Consider the following 19714-nt stretch of genomic DNA (forward strand, 5'->3'; position numbering starts at 1 on the left):
AAGTGCCTTGAGCAGCATGCAGGGATGCGCCCAGACCACCAAGGGACACAACACTTCGGGGAGTCAGTTCAGGGTGGGAACCTGAACTTCCTTGTCTATAGATCAAAGAACAGCAAGGAGTCGAGTAGGACCAGTTAAGGCACCTCAGTAACAAGGGCAGCACTCTGCAGAGAGCAGCTTCAGTCTCTAACTGGAAAGCCACCTAAGGCACTCCTCCTTTGCATGCAGTGACACACTGTTAAGAGTCCCTAGGTTCAAGGACGTCCCTTTGGAGGATAGCACCGTGTATCCCTTTCTGCTCACTGCAGTGAGAGAAGGGGTGTAAAATTAAGGACCCCCTCTTCCTCAGAAAGAGCTGCCCTTCCGCACAGTCTCATGTCAGCATGCAGAACACAAACATGGTATATGTCCCAAGTGGTATTCTTACAAGTGTGCTTGTGCTGATTTTGGAGACACTGTGACAGACCAAAAGTCTTTCTACATTAATATCCTGTCTTCAGTAACAGTAAAGAGAATAGCAGGGAGGAATATAAGCAAAACAGGGTCTCTGTTGTGATACTTAATTCTCCAGCTATTTGAGGCTTAAGGATCTACTGAGCCAGAGCTTCTACCTTCTTAATTGAAGATACTCAGTTTCTCTTCTGAGAGTTTGTCTTATCTCTCAGAATATTCAGCCTTTGGCATCTGCAGTCCTGTGGTAGTGAGTTCCACAGTTTTGTTCTTCCCTGTATTTACATCACTTTAAAAGTACAAATCAGTCTTACTCTTTTCTGATTCCCTTTAGTGCTTGCATTAAGTCAGTAAATAGTCATAACCCTATGCTGCTCAAGCTTACAGGGTCCCGCCCCGTTTTAGATACTTAAGGGTTACTGAGCAGAACACAAATAACTACATACACTCTCAGAAGTGCTAGAAAGGCTTTGATAGAGGCAGGAAGCAGCAAGGCAAGGAAGAACTGTTGCACGTGTTAAACACAGAACAGAGCTGTATGACAGTATCTGACGTTCTGCAGTGGGTTGTTGCACAAGAACAGACTGAAGGCAAGGTAATGGAAATAACTTTCCACAGAGCCTGTGGAATTTGCTGTTACAAAATCATGAAGTCAGGAGCTTAACAGTATTTTGGAAGGTCTAGGCATTAATGTGGAAATTACAGTCCAAGTCATAAAAGGAAGGGACTAACAGAAAAGAATAACCCAAGGACACAGAGCTTCCTGCTGCAAGGCAGAAGCTCCATCTTCCAACAGAAAGTCACCAGAAGCATCCCTCCCAGGCAGGCTGCTTCATTAACCCTCAGTATGGCTCCTGGGAAACGAAGATCTTTGGCAGGTTGGGTCAGATCATTTGCCTTTGTGCTGTGACCTATAGAGTCCCCAGTACTAAACCTGTCCGGAGGCAGAAGTGTGCATGCTCATTGGGAGCTACTCTAGACTCAGAAGCCAGGATTAGAAATGGAAGGAATAACGTATGTGAAAGGGTCGAATCTTTGCTCAGAATACAGTATTTCTGGCAACATGGATGTCTCCTGTGCCTGGTCCATTTTGGGGGATGACAAATGACTCGGATACTTTTTGGAGGGCCTTTGAAAGTGAAGGTGACTATTCCAGGCTGCTAGTGGAGGTTGTGTTTCACCAAGCACTTGTAAGGTACTGGAAGCAATAACTTTTTTGCAGGGGAGAGTTTACACTGCTCTTCTGCTGCTGCATGACTTTGGGCACAAGGGATCAAGGAGATTTTGCAACTTGCCTCTAGCACTAGCTGTGCCACTTAACCTTTTTCCTTCATTTCCTCTCCACCCTGACTTTGATAAAGCACCTCCTTTTGGAGAAGTGACCAAATAAAAGTCCTTCCCCATATAAGCAAATGACATATGGTCTCCTTGTCCAAGATCACAAAAGAACATTAGGAAAGCCAAGATGCTCCAGAAAGAAGGAGAAAAATGGAACATCTGACTTAGTAAAAACCAAGCTGCCACTGCCAGAGACTAATGAACAGTTTGCTGGCTTCAACTTCTTTGATGATTAAACACCATCTCCTGTTCCCGTCATTCTTGGGAAAGAAATTAAAGGACAAAGTAGTCCTCAAGTATGTTTCATTTTAAGGAGGGGGTAGGGGAAATAAGAGGAATTATTTTTAAGGGGAGGAGACAGGATGTGCCTGCATTCAGTTGCAAAGAATTGGAGCAGTGTAAAATGTACAGGAGAATACATGAAGGACAAAGCAAGACAACCATAGTTCTTCCTTAGCAAGCTTGTTTAAGAAAACTACTTTGCCCTCATAAGGGATTGTCCATTTTCATGCAGATAAATCAATGGGTCCCAGACTTTAATGAGCACCAGTTAATCTGACATAAGTAAATACCTGATAGCAGTCTCTCCAGCCCTAAGACAGCACAAAGTCTGTTCACACTTTTGCCTTTGCTTAGGGGCAGGAGGCAGCAGCTCTTGTACTTACTGTACTTCTCATGGGGAGAGTATTCTGCCAAAATGCTGCTTTTAATTTCTCTTTTGGTGCAAGCCAGTGCCCAGTTTACAAGTCTGAAGTTCTGCATGACAACTGTTATACATAAAGTGACAACTATTTTAGATACTGCCCTTTTCCCTACATTTCAGCTTAGTAGGTGAGAAAGCCACAGTCACTTTCCACCTCCCCTGTTTCTGAATAACCAGATGTCAGCACTGACTTGGGGATCAAGAAGAGCACCTCCTATCTGCAATCTTTCTGCCAGTAATGCAAGGGGACAGGAATGGTTGGCTTCTAGTATATGCTCTATGCCCTTTTGCGCTGCAGGTCTTTGTGCTCTTGAACTCATTTCTCTTTAGGACCTGAGAAGTATTTTGCATGGAGATGTTCCTCTCACTAATCTGATCTACTTTTGTAGTAATTTGCATGTGTTTAATTGCTGAATGCATGGCCAGAAACTGGGACAGGTATCGGCTATCCTCAACAGCTAGGGGTGTGCAAGTAAAGTGCCACTTTGCTGCCCCATTTCTCTCCTGCCATGCCCTAGCCCTGCAGCACCTGTATTGGTGCTGGTCTTGCAGGTGTAAGATAGAGGACCTACCTAGTTGGGTCCTAAGCCAAAAGAGCATTGATCTGCCCATGACAAGGCTTTCAGACTTCTGAGCCTGTATATCAATGCCCTATCTGAGCAGAGGGCAGCACTGCATGTCATCTGCTTAACAGTTCCAGTCATGCTGGAAGCAGAGGTCAAGAGGAGAAAGCCAGAACTGATGGGCACAGGGATGAGTATCACCTGCTTTATGAGCATATGCAAACCAGCAACCTTGTTCAGTGTTATAGGCAGCAATCCCAAAATCACCACCTGCAGCATGACATCTTCCTCAGGCAAGCTCTTAGAAAACAATGCCAGGCAGTTTCTATTCTTAAGGCATAAAATCTGTGAGCTACTGCATACCATTTCTGCTGGCCTGGTCTCCTCACTCAGTTCCCCATCACCTAGTAGCTGGACAAAACCCAGAGCCCATTCTACGCCCAAAACCGGGATTGTTTGACCTTCCCATTCTGCATCACCAGCTAGCTTTCAGTCCAAACCTCATCATAACTTGAGAAATTGTCTTTCCCAGAGAGGAACCACTTACTGAGAAATGGTCAAACTCATTTTTGGTTCCTATACCTTCCCAAGCCAAAGCAGCACAGAGGGGCATGCTTTGTCCAGAGAGCCAACTAAGGCCAGAGAAGCAAGGCCATACATTAAGTTCAGAAAAAGGTAATGCATGGATTTGACCAATTTTCAGGCAGAAAGTCAAAGGGGTGGTACTTACACTATCTTCTCATCCTAGATGGGCCGGGAACTGGTAAGGACTCATTGCAGTACTAGGAGAGCTAAAAACAGGTAAGATGCTCACTTAAACAAGCAGGGAGCTCAGGCAGCAAGGCCAAAGCTGAGTAATTTCTTCCAGGAAAATGGCAAGTTAGAGGGGTGACTGGCTTGAGATAGTGCAGGGAGGGCAGCAAGCTGACCCCCCCCACCATGAGAAGTACAATGTATGTTTTCCCAGGTGAAGTCTGTTCCAGGAATGACATGGGTCCCAGACAGTGCAGGTAACATGGGTTCTTCCCCTTTCTGGAGATCCTTAAAAATTTATTGCTTACATCTATCATCTGCTAGTGTATCAGATGTCTCCAAATGGCTTCATCAAGCCTTCCCAAATCCCTCCTCTCTCTTACCATATTTACTTAAGGCAAAATCTTAACTTAGCCCTTTTTGTTGATTCTCTTAGCCTCTCTCTAGGTATGCGCAAGGTCACCCATTACCACAGTGTGAGACACACAAGCATTAATGCGCTATCTCTATGGAGTCTCAGAGAAGTGTTACGATCACGCATTGCATAGCTGGGAAATGGAGTCCTAGGGCATGCTTATATTACAATAAGCTTTCAGGTTTGAAGTACTGGGTAATTTAAAACAGATTTTGCTGCCATAGGCTTCTGCTGACCCATGACAGGAAAACATGGTGCCTTCAGAAAGGCTATCTTTACCTTCTACTGTTTGCCTGCACTAATTTAGTATGCTACACAGCTGCCTTCTGCACACTTACAAGCCATGGGGCAGTGCTGGTGCCTGTATCCCACCTCTTCTTCTCCCCTCTCCCACCTAGCTTCTCCCAACTCATCTTTTCATACCTTCCCAGCGCTACCCTTACTACCTTACAGCATGTGTTGCCAGTGTCCTCCTGCATACACATATAGACATATCTAATATATAGCCATTAAAGCTCAAAAATGTTTTTAATAATCACTTTATATTTAATTAAACATGCAACAACTAGCCTATTAGAGTAAATTAAATTGGAGTGAGACATTTGAACAGTGACTAGTGAAGATATCAGTTTCTAAAGCCCTCAGAAAGATGGGGGAAGAAAACTGTATTGTGTCAAGGGAAAGGTGATGCTGGAAGACTAGTGATGCTCTCTAAACCTTTTCAAAGGGGCTTCATAGCTTCTGCATGTATCCTCAGAGAATTTTCACCTTGTAGTGACTTTCTTACCTCCTGCTTGCTGAGAGATGATCACTTCAAGTGGTTAAAACTCAATAGGCTTTCTAGCAGGAACAACCTAGTAATGGAAAAATGTAATTTCTCCAAAACACTCCCAGAACTCTTCACTCCTTTAAATGAAACATCCTTTTCACCTTGCCAGGAGTTTTACTGGACACCAATCCAATCAGACTCTACCCCAAACAGGAGAGGTTCTGCAGCCCTCCACATAGACACTGACTACTAGAGATCATGGGGAGAAAAGGCTGGGGGAATGCAGAATTAAAGCAGCTAGGGGGCTTAGTTGCCCATTGGAATTAATGTACTCTAGAAAACACCTCTGAGTATCAATTTCAGCTCACTCAATGCTAATTCTGTAGGAGATTTTGGACACTTTTACCTATGCCTCATTTTCTGTTATCTGTAAAAATAAGACACTGATGCTAACTTGCCTCCCTGCTGCAGTTTGGGATCCCCACATGTCTAGGCAAGTGCTAAGTGTGTAATGAACAGAAATTACTTTTTCTCCCTGGGGAAAAAAAATTAAATAGAGCTTGTAATTCCCTGTGGCAGTCAAGACCACCAATGCTGTTTGGGGCTGCTTAGATAGGGAATCATGTTATGAATGAAGCAATATTACTACTTTATATGGCAGAATAAAATGCTTTATATACAGCTCTAAGCACTGAAACCATGAGACTCTCTGCAACAATATCAAGGCACACAGTGCTTTAAAGACACTGTTTTAACTTAGAGAAGGAAGGTTTGATATTCCAGATTCTGAAAACTGCCACAAAGATGTCATTTCCCAGGAGGCAGCCAGAGGCAAACAAATCCTTTAAATGATGTAAGACAACTAACATGTCCTGGGCAGAGCAATCACCTCAACTACGCTGGCACAGATTGGCTTGACCAAAAGGTTAGAATGGTGTTTATTTCCTGAAGAAAGTGAAGTTTGATCATGTAGGAAGGATGACTGGGAGTAGGCAGATAAGATGGTGAGATGCAGAAGAGCACAATTTATTTCTGGCGATAGGGTTCAGTTAAGTCAAGGGTGGTCCCCTAAGGGTAGAGGATGGCCCCCTAAGGGTAGAGGATGGCAGCCCTATGGTTTGAAAAATAAAAAAGGCCTACTTTTCAACGAGCCCAAGCAAACTGGTTGCAAACTATTGTACTTGAAAACCCTGAGACTCCTGCACACAGGGACCCAGTTCTGTATCTGGGGTGACTGCTTCTACATACAAATATTCTGCATAGCTGTATTTGTGGCCCCTAAGTTGAAAAACTCAGTAAGATTGAGTTATCATTAGAGCAAAGGGCTAGCAGTCAACTGTCTCAACTGTGATGTGAGCAGAGTACTGTATAGTCATGCTGGGACAACCAAAAAGTACAGGAGTATCCACTGATCTGTTCTAGGAAACAATTTCTACTGTCAACAGTACTGACCGGACAGTGTATCATCATGGATTTAGTCTACCTCTGCCTTTATCCATGGGTTAGTCTGCCCTTGGTTATGCCAGGGTAAAGCCAAGGGAACCAGTCCAGGCTGACACCAGCAGCAGTGCACACAATATGGCCCATACTATCATTCTTCTGCTTTAGCAATCCAAGTCTTGGCTGCGGGATCATAAACCTGATGGATGGGTGCAGTGTAGTTAACTGACAATAGCATTCAAAATGCAGCTGTATGAAACACTCCTGATTCTGCTGAACAAGTCAAGCTTATTACAGGGTGCATGAAGAAAAAGGAGATTTCAGCAGGCTGTGGAGGTCCACAAGCAAGCAGACTTTGACTTCACGGCCAACTGGATGGCAGAGAACAAGCTGCAGTCTCTGTCCATGCTGAGTGAGTGCTCTCTGCAGTACCAGGACCAACAGTCCTGGAGCCAAGGAGCTCTATTTGCAGAGCTGGCTGAAAGTTATTGGCAGGGAGCCCATGTGAGCTCGGTAAATAAAGTATCCAGATAATAAAAATACCCAAAGGCACTGTTTAATTTTTCTGAGAGTTCTGATACAGCCAGTAATATTGAGAGGGAACAGAAATCTTGCAGACAGGAGCACAGGGCAAAACCAGCCTTCCAGAAGAGTGGAACACAAGGCACCTGGTAGGTCTGATGGCTCATGGCCTGTACAGCTAAATATCTGACACTCATTTATGGGGGGGAACAGCTGAAAAGGAAGAGGGTTTGTGTTCAGGAACTAGACTGGGACTCAGGAAATCTAGGCTCAGACAGGAGCTTGTGTATTGTAAAACCTCAAGTCCTCTTGAACTTTAGCTGCAAACTCTTGATGGATAAGAGGGTCAATACTTTGTGTATCCATGACCTAGGAATGCGAAGGGGATGGACAGGGAGATACAAGCCACAGGCTGCCTTCCCCTGCAGTCACACTGAAGTTAAAGGAGATACCGCGGTAGCAGGTTGCTGCAGTGGAAAAGGGAGATGAGGTCCAACCTGTAAGAAGTGAGCATGTTTTGGGATTGCTTTCCTCTTCACTAGAGCCTCAGATGGGAGCTCAGTGCACCCTGCAAAGAGGGGGCAAAGGTTGTATAAGAGGGCATACTCCAGCCTGGTGATCCACTGCACCCTGGCACAGATAGTAGGAGGCCAGCTGTGCACACCTTGCAAGCAGTGACAGAAGTGGCCAATGGATCTTGTCTTTTACTCCCTCCTCTGCCATTTTTCTGGCTGGAGCTGGCCTGAGACTCCACTTGTGTCAGGGCAGCAGGGACTACCACATTTCATCCCATGTTCATGCACACCCTCCCTCCCCCAAATGATCGCTTTCATCTGACTAGAGGACCTTTCTGGATCTCCAAACAGCTCAGCAGATCCTCTTCCTTTCACCATCCCTTTTCCTTGAATGTTCATTTTTCTCTGTAGCCTAGCAACTCAGCACAGACTCAGAATATTAACAACTCCTGTCCCCACACACGGTCTTCTCCAGAGGCCTGAAATATGTGATAGCAGAAAGGCTGAGAGGGGTAGGAGCAAGCACGAGAGATGTAGGGAGCATGCAGGGAACCTCTACCAGCATTCAGAAACAGCAAAGCTATTCAGCTGTCGTATCTGCCACCTTCACTTAACATGTACATAGCATATAGAGCTATATATAGCCCCATTTATTTACATATTGAAATAGCAACACGACACGCATGCACTTGTATTTGGATCTACGCTCTGTATCGAGGCACCGGCACTCTTGCGCACATACACGCTCTATTGCTAGATGCTTTAAATGTATATATGACAGGATGTCAGAAGGTTAGATTCTCAAGATCTAATTTGGTTTTCAATCAAACTAGATGAAGCTTTCACTTGTGGGAAGATACTTTAGCATTCTGCAGTAATCTTCTCCAATGCTGCAGCACTGCTATTGAAACAGGTGGCAGTTTGGAACATTGCTCTCAAATACAGACAGCTTTTTAATATATATATATATAAAAGAATATATATAAAGGCTGTGGGAGTTCTGCCTGTGTAAAAACCTGAATAAAAACTTAAGCAGGAAAAAAGAAAAAAAAAAAAAGACATTTTTATCCTGGGCAAAGTTTTCTGTGGTAGCAATTCTAACTACTACAGGAATGCTGGGGTACAAGCTGAAGTGGTTCATACCACCACCATACAACACTGACATGTTCAGATCTAAAGATAACTTGGCTGATACAGGAACAGATGGAGCACTGCAATACATAGCACTGTTCAACTGAAAGCACGCTGCAAACTATATAGCCATGGACTCTCATCCTCTCCAACATGACTTCTTTCCTGCTGTGGGGTGGAGTCACCTACAAAATGCAGAGTGAACTTAGCCTCCTCAGTGAGAGTACAGAAATGTTCTCATTTGGGAAATCGCCTAGTGAGCAAAACATGTGAACTCTGTTTCTCAGTACTGGAGCTGGGTTGACTCAGCCCTCCTGAGGCTTGAACTTGTGATACTGGAGGACTTGCAGAGCTTTTCCTTAGGGATAACAGCATCATGGAAAGATGCACAGGGGGGAATAATTTGCAACAAACATTGCCACCACATTTTATTTGTGCTGCAAAACCCAAGGTCTAGGCTAGGAATCAGCCAGTCTACCCAACAGCTTTCCCATAACCAAGAATTTCCAGTTATGCAAAGAGCTTTCTGCAAACTATCCCATTAAGATATCATATAAATGCTACAAGATCCCTAGGAATAAACAAGCATGGTAGAATAGAAAGCCTCAGGGACAGAGAGTCGTTCCCTAGTCCAGAAGTTCACAGTCTTTCTTCAGCTAGAGCGCTTGTTTCAGCAAGGTTTCCACAGTTCACCATCTGCTGATCTATGTACATGGCAAAATCATGCAATTCAGCCAGCAAAAGTATTTCATTCAAGGGCATCATTAAGGTTCAAAACATCAGAGCCCTTCAGCACAAGCATAGGATACCACTTTATAGGGGAAACAATAAAGCTGTCCACTTTCCCATGAGGACACTTCCAGGCAGTACAGTGGCAGGCACCTGGCAGGACTGCTGCTTTACCAGGTTGCTCTCTGCTACCCATGCACTGAGTCCTTGAGACCTCTGTCTCAGAAGGAATTCCTTGTGCTTTGTGCAGATCCAGGCTTTCAGATGGCCACGGCATTTGAAGAGACTGTATGGTGATCTTTGGGTTGTTACTTAGCAACTTGACTCTAAGATGTAGTGAATTTACTGGGCTGTCTCTGCAGTCAAGCAACACCAGGACCAAGGGCAAAGCGAGAATTTTGTCATAGGAATGGGATAACCTGTGAAATATTATGGAATACAGATAAGATTTTTCCCTTCTACAAGTTGCCATAAATGCAGTAAATATTGACATATGAGTCACACTGACCTATTTTCTAGTTTTTAAGCTGGGACAATCTCTTTGCAACCAATTTCAGAACAAATGAATGGGGAGTACTTCAGGCCCCTTCACAAGTTTGCTTTATTCTTAACTATTTTGCACAAGAACCCTATCCTCTTGTGGAAGGACCATCCCTGTCTTTTGGGCAGAAAGGGGACCACTGCTTGTTTAAACTTGAGCATCCACTCCCCACTACCACCACAGTGCAGAGCACGCCTGAGGCCAGACGCTTTACTTGGACTAAGGTAGTGCATGAGGACAAGAGATCTTTCAGCACAATCAGTGAGATTTCTGTTAAAGAAAAGCATAATGTGCTGTGAGCAGATATCCACATCTGATTCTTGACTTTTTAGACTGTATCAGTGCTGGTGAAAGTCACCCTGAGCCTCAGCAGTCACAGGATGTCACCACTGCAAGGATAGACAAAGTACGCTCAAATCTAGCAATGGCAGGTAAGATAGGTCCCCGACATCTGCTTTGTTGCAAAGATGTTTCTAGGGGATCACTAGATTTCTACTCTTACCATCTATCTATATGAGCCACAGAGCAGGCAGCTGTACCTCCTGCCTGCAAAAGAGAGCAGCTCAAAGCTGCTGTGTCTAGGGTGGTTTGGGGGTTACTCTCCACCATGCTACAACCACCTTTTATTTCTCCAAACAACCCTCTAGCAGAAGGAAAAAGCATCAAGATGCTGTTGCTTTCCTTCAGCTAGCCAAGTGCTTGTGTGTTCACGCACAAGCTGCTTCCTGTTGCTGGAGAAGCAGAGACGCGAGAAGGCCACCAAGGTGACTATATGTAACCAATGGCAGGTGCACAGGACACTACACACAACCATTGTATGGGACTGCCCTTTGCATTCCCTGATAACTCTCCCCTTCAGGAAAATGCTGTTTCACATGTGCAGAACTGCCACTGTTCGATTTCCCAAGAAAACAGCCATCCAATGCATTGCAGCTCTGCACATCAGGACTTGAAGTGACAATAGCTGCATGACCTAAGTTGTACCAAAGTGATCATCAGCAGAGGAAGGCACAGACAGTTGCAACCTTCCAGCTCAGCTGCATGTTTGCAATAGGTTAGTTTCAATCACAGCACACAGATGCCCTTAGCATGTGAAAAAAATCACATAACCCCTACCTGTTCATGCCAGCACAGAGCCTGGGGATATCTCACCCTAAGTCAGAGCTGTACCATTCTTACGGTACATTCTTATGGTACCATGCCACACTGGTAGGATCTGGCCCTTCTCCAGTACTAAGGCCCCACATACTCTGCTACCTGCAACACTACCATCCTGGGAGCCTACAGCAATCCCACAGGACTACAGCCCGTGCAGTACCATTACAGCACACCCATCATTAGCTCAGCTCAGTCTCTTAGTTTTACCATATTTTGGCAGTCTTCAATATTCAGCAGCCTTAAATACCAAGATGTAATATATACACACACACACTCAGTTTAGATACCACAGTGTCACAGGGCTGGAGATACCCTAGGCTACAGGGAAACATTTACAGCACTGGAGTGTCATGTCAAACTTGTATCTCATAGCATATATAACTACAGGAACCTCTGACTGTAGGATTTAAATGCTTTAACCTTTGCTTTTTTAAAACCTTTGGATACCCAGGGACATAGAATAGACTGACTAGGAAATATCTGTATATCATTTCTCCATCGAAAAGGCATGGCAACAAACCAGAACACTTTCAGTTAAGAATAAGGAAAATGCTGATGTATTTGAAGGGAATATATGGTAGTATAAGGCACAGTATAATAGTAGGAACTTTTTCTCGGTTTTTAAAGCTCAAGACATATATACCAATGGAAAATCCTTTTCAGGGTCATATTGCACAAAGTTGTTTCTGTCTGTTATCGCAGGCGTACAGAGGGTCTGCTGAGGGTCCTCAAAGGCTACTGCCAAAGCTGCCCCAAGGAAACCAGGGGTTTGCATACACAATTTGACTGTCAGAACAGTTCAAGAATGGATTGGACATCATGCATCCAGATCAGTGATCCCATATGGATATACATTTTCCTTCCTTTCCCTTCCCCTTTCCTGAAAGGGCCCAAAGGTCAAGAGCTCTGACCAGGAGAGTGTACGGCCTAAGAGACTGCTGTGTTGTGTACCAAAGAAAGCCTCTTGTATGGAGCCTACCCATCCACACTGCCTTCTTTCATCAACTATGCCCAGCATACAGCGGAGTTAAGCACATATTTTACTGTGCATGGGTTACACTGAAATTGAGATTCAACCAGTCAGTGCATATTCATATTTTAGTGAAAACAGAACTGCAAAGTCTGACCAGGACAGGTTCCACTACAAAGGCTATTTCAAGCATGCCTAATAGATAGAAAATTTGATGTAGTGAGAAGAGTGATGCCCCACTGATGACGGCATAACAGGTTGTAGAATGAACTGTCCTGGTCAAGACCACCCTTACACACAACCTGATCCACTCTTTGTTTTGGGTTAAAAGCCAATTTAAAACCATTGCAGCTCATCACTGTCTTGGGACATGCTTTACATCTCTCTTGAACAGGGAAAACGTTTTTGCCAAACAAGACAGCTTGTTTTTCAAGCAAGCTTCGGGAAGTTGGGAAATAACAGACATGATGTTTCCTTCCATAACCCCCAAGAGATCCAGTGCAGTATGCTAGTGCGAGTGCCGTCACTCCGACAAGGCAGCAGTGAGGCAACAGGTGGTACAGGAGTAGGGAGCAGGAGGCAATGAAGCGAAGCATCAAGGTCAGCTTTGCCAAGCATCCTGCACCAACTTCTAACCTATCTGCACTGCAGACTGTCCCCCAGCAAAAGGTATTGCCAATCCCACAGGCATCATTCCTTTAATGCATATTCCTGCGAACATTTCTGTTTGGAAGCCTTGCTTCTTGCACTAGCCCTCTACAGCAATCCTCTTGTAACTTTTCAACTTGTCACCAGGTTTATAAAACTTTAAAGCTAGTGCTATAACAAACTGAAACAATGTTATTGCAGATGTAGGAGAGCATCTTGGGATGAATAAATTATAGGAGCCGCAAAGAAATCACAACTATAACGGCTGGATGCTCCAAGCTGTCTACGGTGTGCAGATACACAGGAGGGAGCAGGCTTAGGACTGCACAGATCATAGGGCAGGAAAATTGAAGCGTTATGAAGGGTAACCATCTCTTATTTCAAATGCATACAAAACTTCTGGTTGTTTTCCTTACTGAAATAGTTCATTAATGCTTGAAGGGAGTCTGAACTGTCTGGTACTAGAAAAATACATCCCCAAAGAATACCTAGAGAGAGAGAGAGAGTAGGCTACAGTTGGAAGTATTAGCCCCTAGTCCCACTGTGCAGCAAGTACAATATGCCCTGAACAGGCCAGTCATCCGCTCTCTGTTGAAAGGACATGCAAGAGTAGGGGAAGACTTCCAGCTTCTTCTGCAGCCATTGGTACTGGATACCATGAGAACTGGATCCACCAAAGCAGGTTGGTTGAACCAGACCATTAAGCCGATAGTGACTTTGGGCAGCATTCAGGCCACGTAGCACAAGGACAGAAACCTGCATGCTGCTTCAGCTGCAGAGTGACTTGAGTTCCATGCTGCCAGTGCTCTTCATCCTCCTAGGTCAGAAGTACTGCTAGACTCCTCAGTAACTTGGGTACCGTACTAAGAGGTCTGAACATAGCACTGTCCAAGTACCACTATACACCAACAAGCATCTATAAATACCTGCATGTTGTTCCCTGCTTACCACAATTCAACCACCTGTAGCAAAATGACATTTACCAGATAACTTACCCAGCCCATTTCCTTTAAGGAGGAGTAGGAGATACCATCATTCCATTCTTTGCAGATCACCTGAGCTACTGAACATCATTATGAACACTTTCCTCCTTTCACTCTGCCTTTAAATCCCCAACTTGCAAATTTGTACAGGATATGAAAAGACTCCAGCTAGGCCTTTCGTCTTCATGGATCAGCACTTCCCAGATGGTCTGCCAGTCAAATGTGCCCTCCCCAATACCTGTTTGGCCTGGCCCCTGGCATCCTTTCCTAGGCTTTTCAATTGATGTCACTGATCTTGGCTCAGCAAATAATCCTTCTAATCACTGACAAGAACAGAGGCTGCAGCTCAGTGTTGCTTAGCAGGGCTAAGAGGAGTACACAGTAATAAAGCATTACTCTAGCAAGTGAGCTTGAAAACATGGCTGACCACACACAGGCAGCAGCTGCGATGAACAAGAAGATGCCATTTTTTTTAAAATAAGGACTGTAGTTTTGGTCCCTCATTCTTGGGAGATCGTTACAAAGCCAGCACTGCACATATGAATGTCCTGTGTCCTGGCACAACTCCATCTTCTGTGCTATACCATGGCACAGTACCTGGGCACGGCCCTCAAGGAGGTGGAGATGCACTGACTTTGTGTAGCAAGGCACCAGGAAACACATAGCATATACAGAATGCTTTGTAGCTGCCTGTACATCAGAGTGCCTGGGAACTTCCAGCATAGAGACATAACTGTGTTGCCTTTGCAGAGAGCCCTGTATTCTCCAGGGTTGAAATGTCACCACATCATCACACTGGGAATACAGTTCCCATGGGAGTGAAGGCAACGATTGCCCCTTAGATCATGGGTGGAGCTGTATTCCTCCACAGCACCACATCCAGCTGGACTCCTGTGAAAAACAACTTTTTGAATCATGCAACGACTAGTCACTGACAACACTTGTTCCCCACCATCACACAGCCAGCAGACACAGAGTCCCAGGGAAAGGCATGGGGAGCTGGGGGCTCTCCTCAGCCTGCCCAGCCCCAGCACCAGGGCCATTGTTCCAGAAAGGATGTCTGAGGATTAATTAATTATCCTACAAGGGGCAGTAAGTAATAACACTCCTTGTGGAACAATAGAAGCTATTTGGTTGCCATGACAACCCAGCTTCACTTGTGTGCCTTTAATTTATTCATTGCACAGTCCCTTTCCCAATCACACATGATGCCAAAAAATGCCTTGTTTTTCTTGCCAGTATCCATGTCCAGAGCAGGGGTAAGACACAGCCCTTTCCCCGGGGCATCTGTCACACAGAAGAATGATGCACATAAAATCCCTTCAGCCTGGAAACTTACATCACGAGAGCTCTTCTGCTCCTTTGTTCTTTAAGATGATTCTGATTTTTTAACCCCTTTTTGAAGCTGCCTCACCACGGTGCTTATAGACCTTGATCAAGTTCTCACATATAGCCACTTTGTCTCCCTTTCCCACCCCCTGCCCCAACATATGTAGGAAGGATGGGCAGGAGATTATGCTTGTCAAGTCAAGCAGAAAGCCAGGAGGGATAATCAAAAGCCCAGAAGTGACATGCCTTCACAGTATCAACAGGAGTGTGGCATGGACAGTGCCTGGTGCCCAGCTTGAATCCAGCCATGCCACAACCATCAAAACATTCAATGTCCATCAGTAGTGCTGCCCAAATTCTGCCAGATCAGAGCAGCATGTGGATGAAGATTGATGCCAGGAAAACTGCTTTCCCATGCACCCCACAGAGATATTATTGTTGCTTTTTCTCCCCAGACCTCAGCGTACACATTTGTCCCAGCCATCCTGTGGCAGAGGGAAGCAGGCATTCACTGGAGAGGGGAGAGCATCGCATTCACATGGCAAGGGCTGAAAAGTATTGCTGAGAGCATGGCTACTAGCCTAGGACACAGCATGCCTGGCCACAGCTGCTAACTACAGGTGTATGACAAAGCACCTGATCACCCTTTATAGCCCATGGACACATCTCCAGCAGGAGATTCATCCTGAATCAGCCTCTGCTGTTCTCAGCTATCTTCCCAGGTCTGCAGAAGATGATCAGGGCAGTTGTTACAGGTAAACTGAGAACCAAATCCCACACTCCCTCCCAGTTATGTTTGTGCAAGCTGGGGTCTTAAGCTACAGGTCCAGACCCCAAATTGTTCATGCTGGCTCTAGCAAGGAGGGTGACAGCTGGTTCACCACATAGGAAAATGCAGGTCCAAGTTGAGACCGGGGGAGGAGATGACTCAAGCTTGAGCTCTGCCCTGACAGGCAAGATAGATGGAACTAGGTTAAGCCATCTGGCTCTTTCAAGTTGAGCCTAACCTCAAGCACAGCTACCCAATGCAATGGGGACATAGGTCTGTACCTGAACTTCTGACTGTACATGCTGTCCAGTGTCACTGTGACTAGACTGAGGTCTAACATGCCATGCAGATAATTACAGTAATGGAGGGATGCTAGTAAAGACCCTGCAAAAGAAACTGTTCAATATGAGAACCTGAAGGTTCATGGTTGGCCCTTCACCCTGGGCTGTATCAACATATGCATTCAGGATTTTCAAGCAGTTTGGAAACCAAAACAATTAGTCAGATTGTCTTGCCTCCCCTCCTCCCCACCATGCAACAGCAGAATAGCTGGTGGGCTAGAGAAACAGGGCAGGAAAGTCCAGAAACAGATAAGTAGGACGGGAGCTTTGGGAGACCAAGGTTTTAATTGACTTGAATAGCAAAAGATTTAAACTGGCCTAGGATTCTCCTGCGTGGGTCAGGAACCGAGGAACAGGACAGCTGCTGCTAGGAGGTCCCCACCAGCCTTGCACTCCACTCAGCCTCTTGGAAATGAGAGGAATTTGGAGGAAAAGGCTCTGGGCAGCAGGGAGGAAGGCAAGGTTAGGCAATGATCAGTGCAATCCATGTCCTCCCCTGGGTGCTAAGGGCTTCTCAGGGACAGATAGCAGAGGCCTGGATGAGTACCCAAACCATGACCAAAATAATTAACAAATTTCACCCCAAACCATTGCTGTCTGAGCAGATAAATTTTTTCTTCTCAGTCGTATGAAAAGCTCCAGTCTTTCAATGCCACCCAAAACCCGATCTCCATTAGATGCCTCCCTCTCCAGTACAGATCTCCAAAGAAAAGCCAAATTACCGCCAGCAGACATGAAAAGCCACTAACTGTTTTTCAACTTGGCAGGCACAGGCTGACTGTAAATCCACCACTGCCTTTGTATCAAGCAAAAAATACAATTCCCATCTACTGTTTTAAGGCATAAGCATTAATGGTTCGGAGAGGTGGCTGTGCAACAAGCACAGAAATATAAGGGATGAGAATCTACTCTGGATAAGATGCCACTAGCTCCAGAGATGCCAGCAGAGATCCTCCATCCACATGTTTACAGATAACACCAGGGATACTTCAGTGTGCTGTTATAGACACTCACTAACCCTACTAGAATGTACCCCACATTAGGAAGTGAACTTCAGTCTTTCAGCATGTCTGACCACATCACAAGTACCACCAGCAGTGGTAGGTGTATGCCACAGAGGTCCCACATGCCAGTCCTGTCTTGCAAATGTTGTTTCAGTGAGTTCAGGATTGTTTTAGCCTGGGGCTGGGCTAAGGCTGTGGGGACAACTGACAGGCAGTCCCAGTGACACAGGCCACTCAGTGGGTGGAAGGAGCAAGGCTCAGACTGAAACCAGCATGCTAAGAAATAAGTTTGGAAAAAACCACTCATTTCCTACAGCCCAGTTATGTGTTTGAAGTTATTTTTCATCAGACTACATGCAGAGAAATGATCCTTGAATTCCTTATTCTTTAGTGAGGAAGAATTCTGTCTTAAATTAGAGTTCCCATCACCCCTCAACATTCTGTCCAAAGCAGAAGAAAAAAAATACTTCTTCAGTAACAGACAAATGTCACTCTTCCTGCAACAACTTCCCAGCTGCAGGGAAGATCTGTAGTAGGAAGTGAAGGAAGCAGGGGTGTGACTACCCTACTTGTCAGAAGTGCACCCTGAGATCTCAGGTAGCTCCAAGGAGCCATTGCCTTGGAAGCACATCTCAAGCAGAAAATGGAAGAACAACTTGTTAGGCTTTTTTTAATTTTTCTTTCCAAACTTACCATGTTGACTTCAGAGATCTGGTCAATGCTGGAGATATGGATGCTCATTCCCACTGTGACAGGGTTACCTGAAACACAAATGGACTGGGTTAGGACAATATTCAAGCCCTCCTCCTTTATCTGCTATTAAAGAATTGCCTAGAAATGCATGGATATGATTTGAAGCAGACCCACATTCCCCAAGTATCAAGGATTTCCAAGTCACATGTGCTCAAATGATTAGACAAGAGTAGATTTCTCTAATTCCCAGCCTTACAGACTCACCCCTAGGAGTAGTGCAGACTAAGCTTGATTCTTTAATTCCTGCAAGTTAATTACCCCCTAGTTATACAATTATCTCTGGTTATTCCAAATAACGCCTTCAGAGACCATCAGTAGGCTCCCAGTGGGCTTGCATAAGGTGTTACTGATTGACCATACAAAGAACATAGCAATCAAGCCCATGCAACGCATGGGCAGGAAGATACTCCAGCTCACTCCTGTATCACTCCGTCAGCTCTGAGTGCTCAGTCTGAAAACCCCAAGTGAATTTTAATACCCAAGATACCATACAAGTACAGGAACCAGATCTATGACGTGAGAAAGCAGCATTTGTATAGTGGCTTTTCAGACCAGAGCAGCACTTGGATTAGAGAACAGATTCCCCATTTTACCAGGGGCATCAGGGCACATGTCACCCCACATCCTCTTGCCTGCAACTGCAGAGCTGTGGTAGACATCTGTGCACAGATTTGCTGGGCAATTCAGATATTCCCTTACTTGGTAACCAAGCTACTCTCATGCTGTAGTAAGTGCCACCAACTGTGGCATGCAAGATGAACTTGTGAAGAAACACCACACAAGGGCAGTCACAGCCAGACCTATTGCCCTCTCTTGCCCAAGTGCAGCAAGAGCTGTATTACCACTTCCCACAAACCTGTAGAGTCAGGGCAGAAACCAGCCATTTCAGCTGATTCTTCCAGATGTATGGGCATCCCAGCTAGATGCAGACTCACACCCAGTTCTACCTAAGCCTGTCTGACTAGCAGCTCCCACAGCCGGGCAACAGGACAGCCCTTTCAGTGGGATTTAAGCCACATAAAACAATTTGCAGAGATACACATCCACTACCAAAAGCAGCAAAATACCTCCCATAGCTTGAGACGGTGTTTCTGAGTCCTACCCCTCTCCTGTCATCCCCACAGCCCCAAAGCCAGAGCACAAACCCAATCCCACGGCAAGCAAAGCCCCTCGTCTTGCACATGCAAGGTGGAAAATTATTCCTTGCAATGCAGTCCTAGAAAGAGAATGGCAAGCAGTTATGCCACTCAAGGTATTAACTCTTCCATGGACTCATTAGTAGATCTAAGTGCTGAAATATTTACAGATAATCATGAAACGGCTTAGAAAGTAATTAGGAGATTGGGGGAGAGGGGAGAACCACACAACTGGAAATGAAGTGATTTTTTAATTATGTGTTACCAGAAGTAGGGAAGTAGTGTCATTAGGGCTGCCTTGTGATTGGATATACTGTTAACCGAGACCCTCTGTTGCAAATTAAGCAGCATTATCCTTTAATGGAATATGAACAACACTGAAAACATCAGAATCAACAACTGTAATTAGGCCTTGCTATGCAAATCTCCTTAAAGAGGCAGTGCTTTTCTCCAGCACTCCTGGTTTGCTGTTGGGGTGCTGGAGGCAGGGGTGCTCAGGAGACCTTACAGAGCCTCTGAAAATCCCTACACGGCCATGCTCCTAGCCACATCTTTGCTGTACTGCTATGTTCATCTTTCATACGGGAACCAGGTGGGAAAATAACCAAGAGTCACTCCAGGGACAGCTGATTCTCCTGCATCCTCCCTTGTGCCAGAGGCTGACAGTGGCACAGGAAAGCTTTTAAGGAATCTCACTTTGATAGTTTGTCTTTTTTTCTGAAATCAGGGCCTTGTGATAGAAGCCGTAGCAGGA

At 45.2% G+C, this 19714-nt stretch overlaps 1 protein-coding gene across 1 annotated transcript in view; it reads right to left on the bottom strand.

Moving 5' to 3' along the window:
- The window catches only part of LOC142043006 (gamma-aminobutyric acid receptor subunit beta-4), a 75048-nt gene that overhangs the window by 29313 nt on the left and 26021 nt on the right, over nt 1–19714 (bottom strand). Inside the window, exon 3 of the mRNA XM_075053628.1 lies at nt 17765–17832. Coding sequence (XP_074909729.1) covers nt 17765–17832 — 68 coding nt within the window. The remainder of the gene's footprint in view (nt 1–17764; nt 17833–19714) is intronic.

Source organism: Buteo buteo, chromosome 22 (genome assembly GCF_964188355.1).
Source record: "Buteo buteo chromosome 22, bButBut1.hap1.1, whole genome shotgun sequence".
In the NCBI taxonomy this organism is placed as follows: domain Eukaryota; kingdom Metazoa; phylum Chordata; class Aves; order Accipitriformes; family Accipitridae; genus Buteo; species Buteo buteo.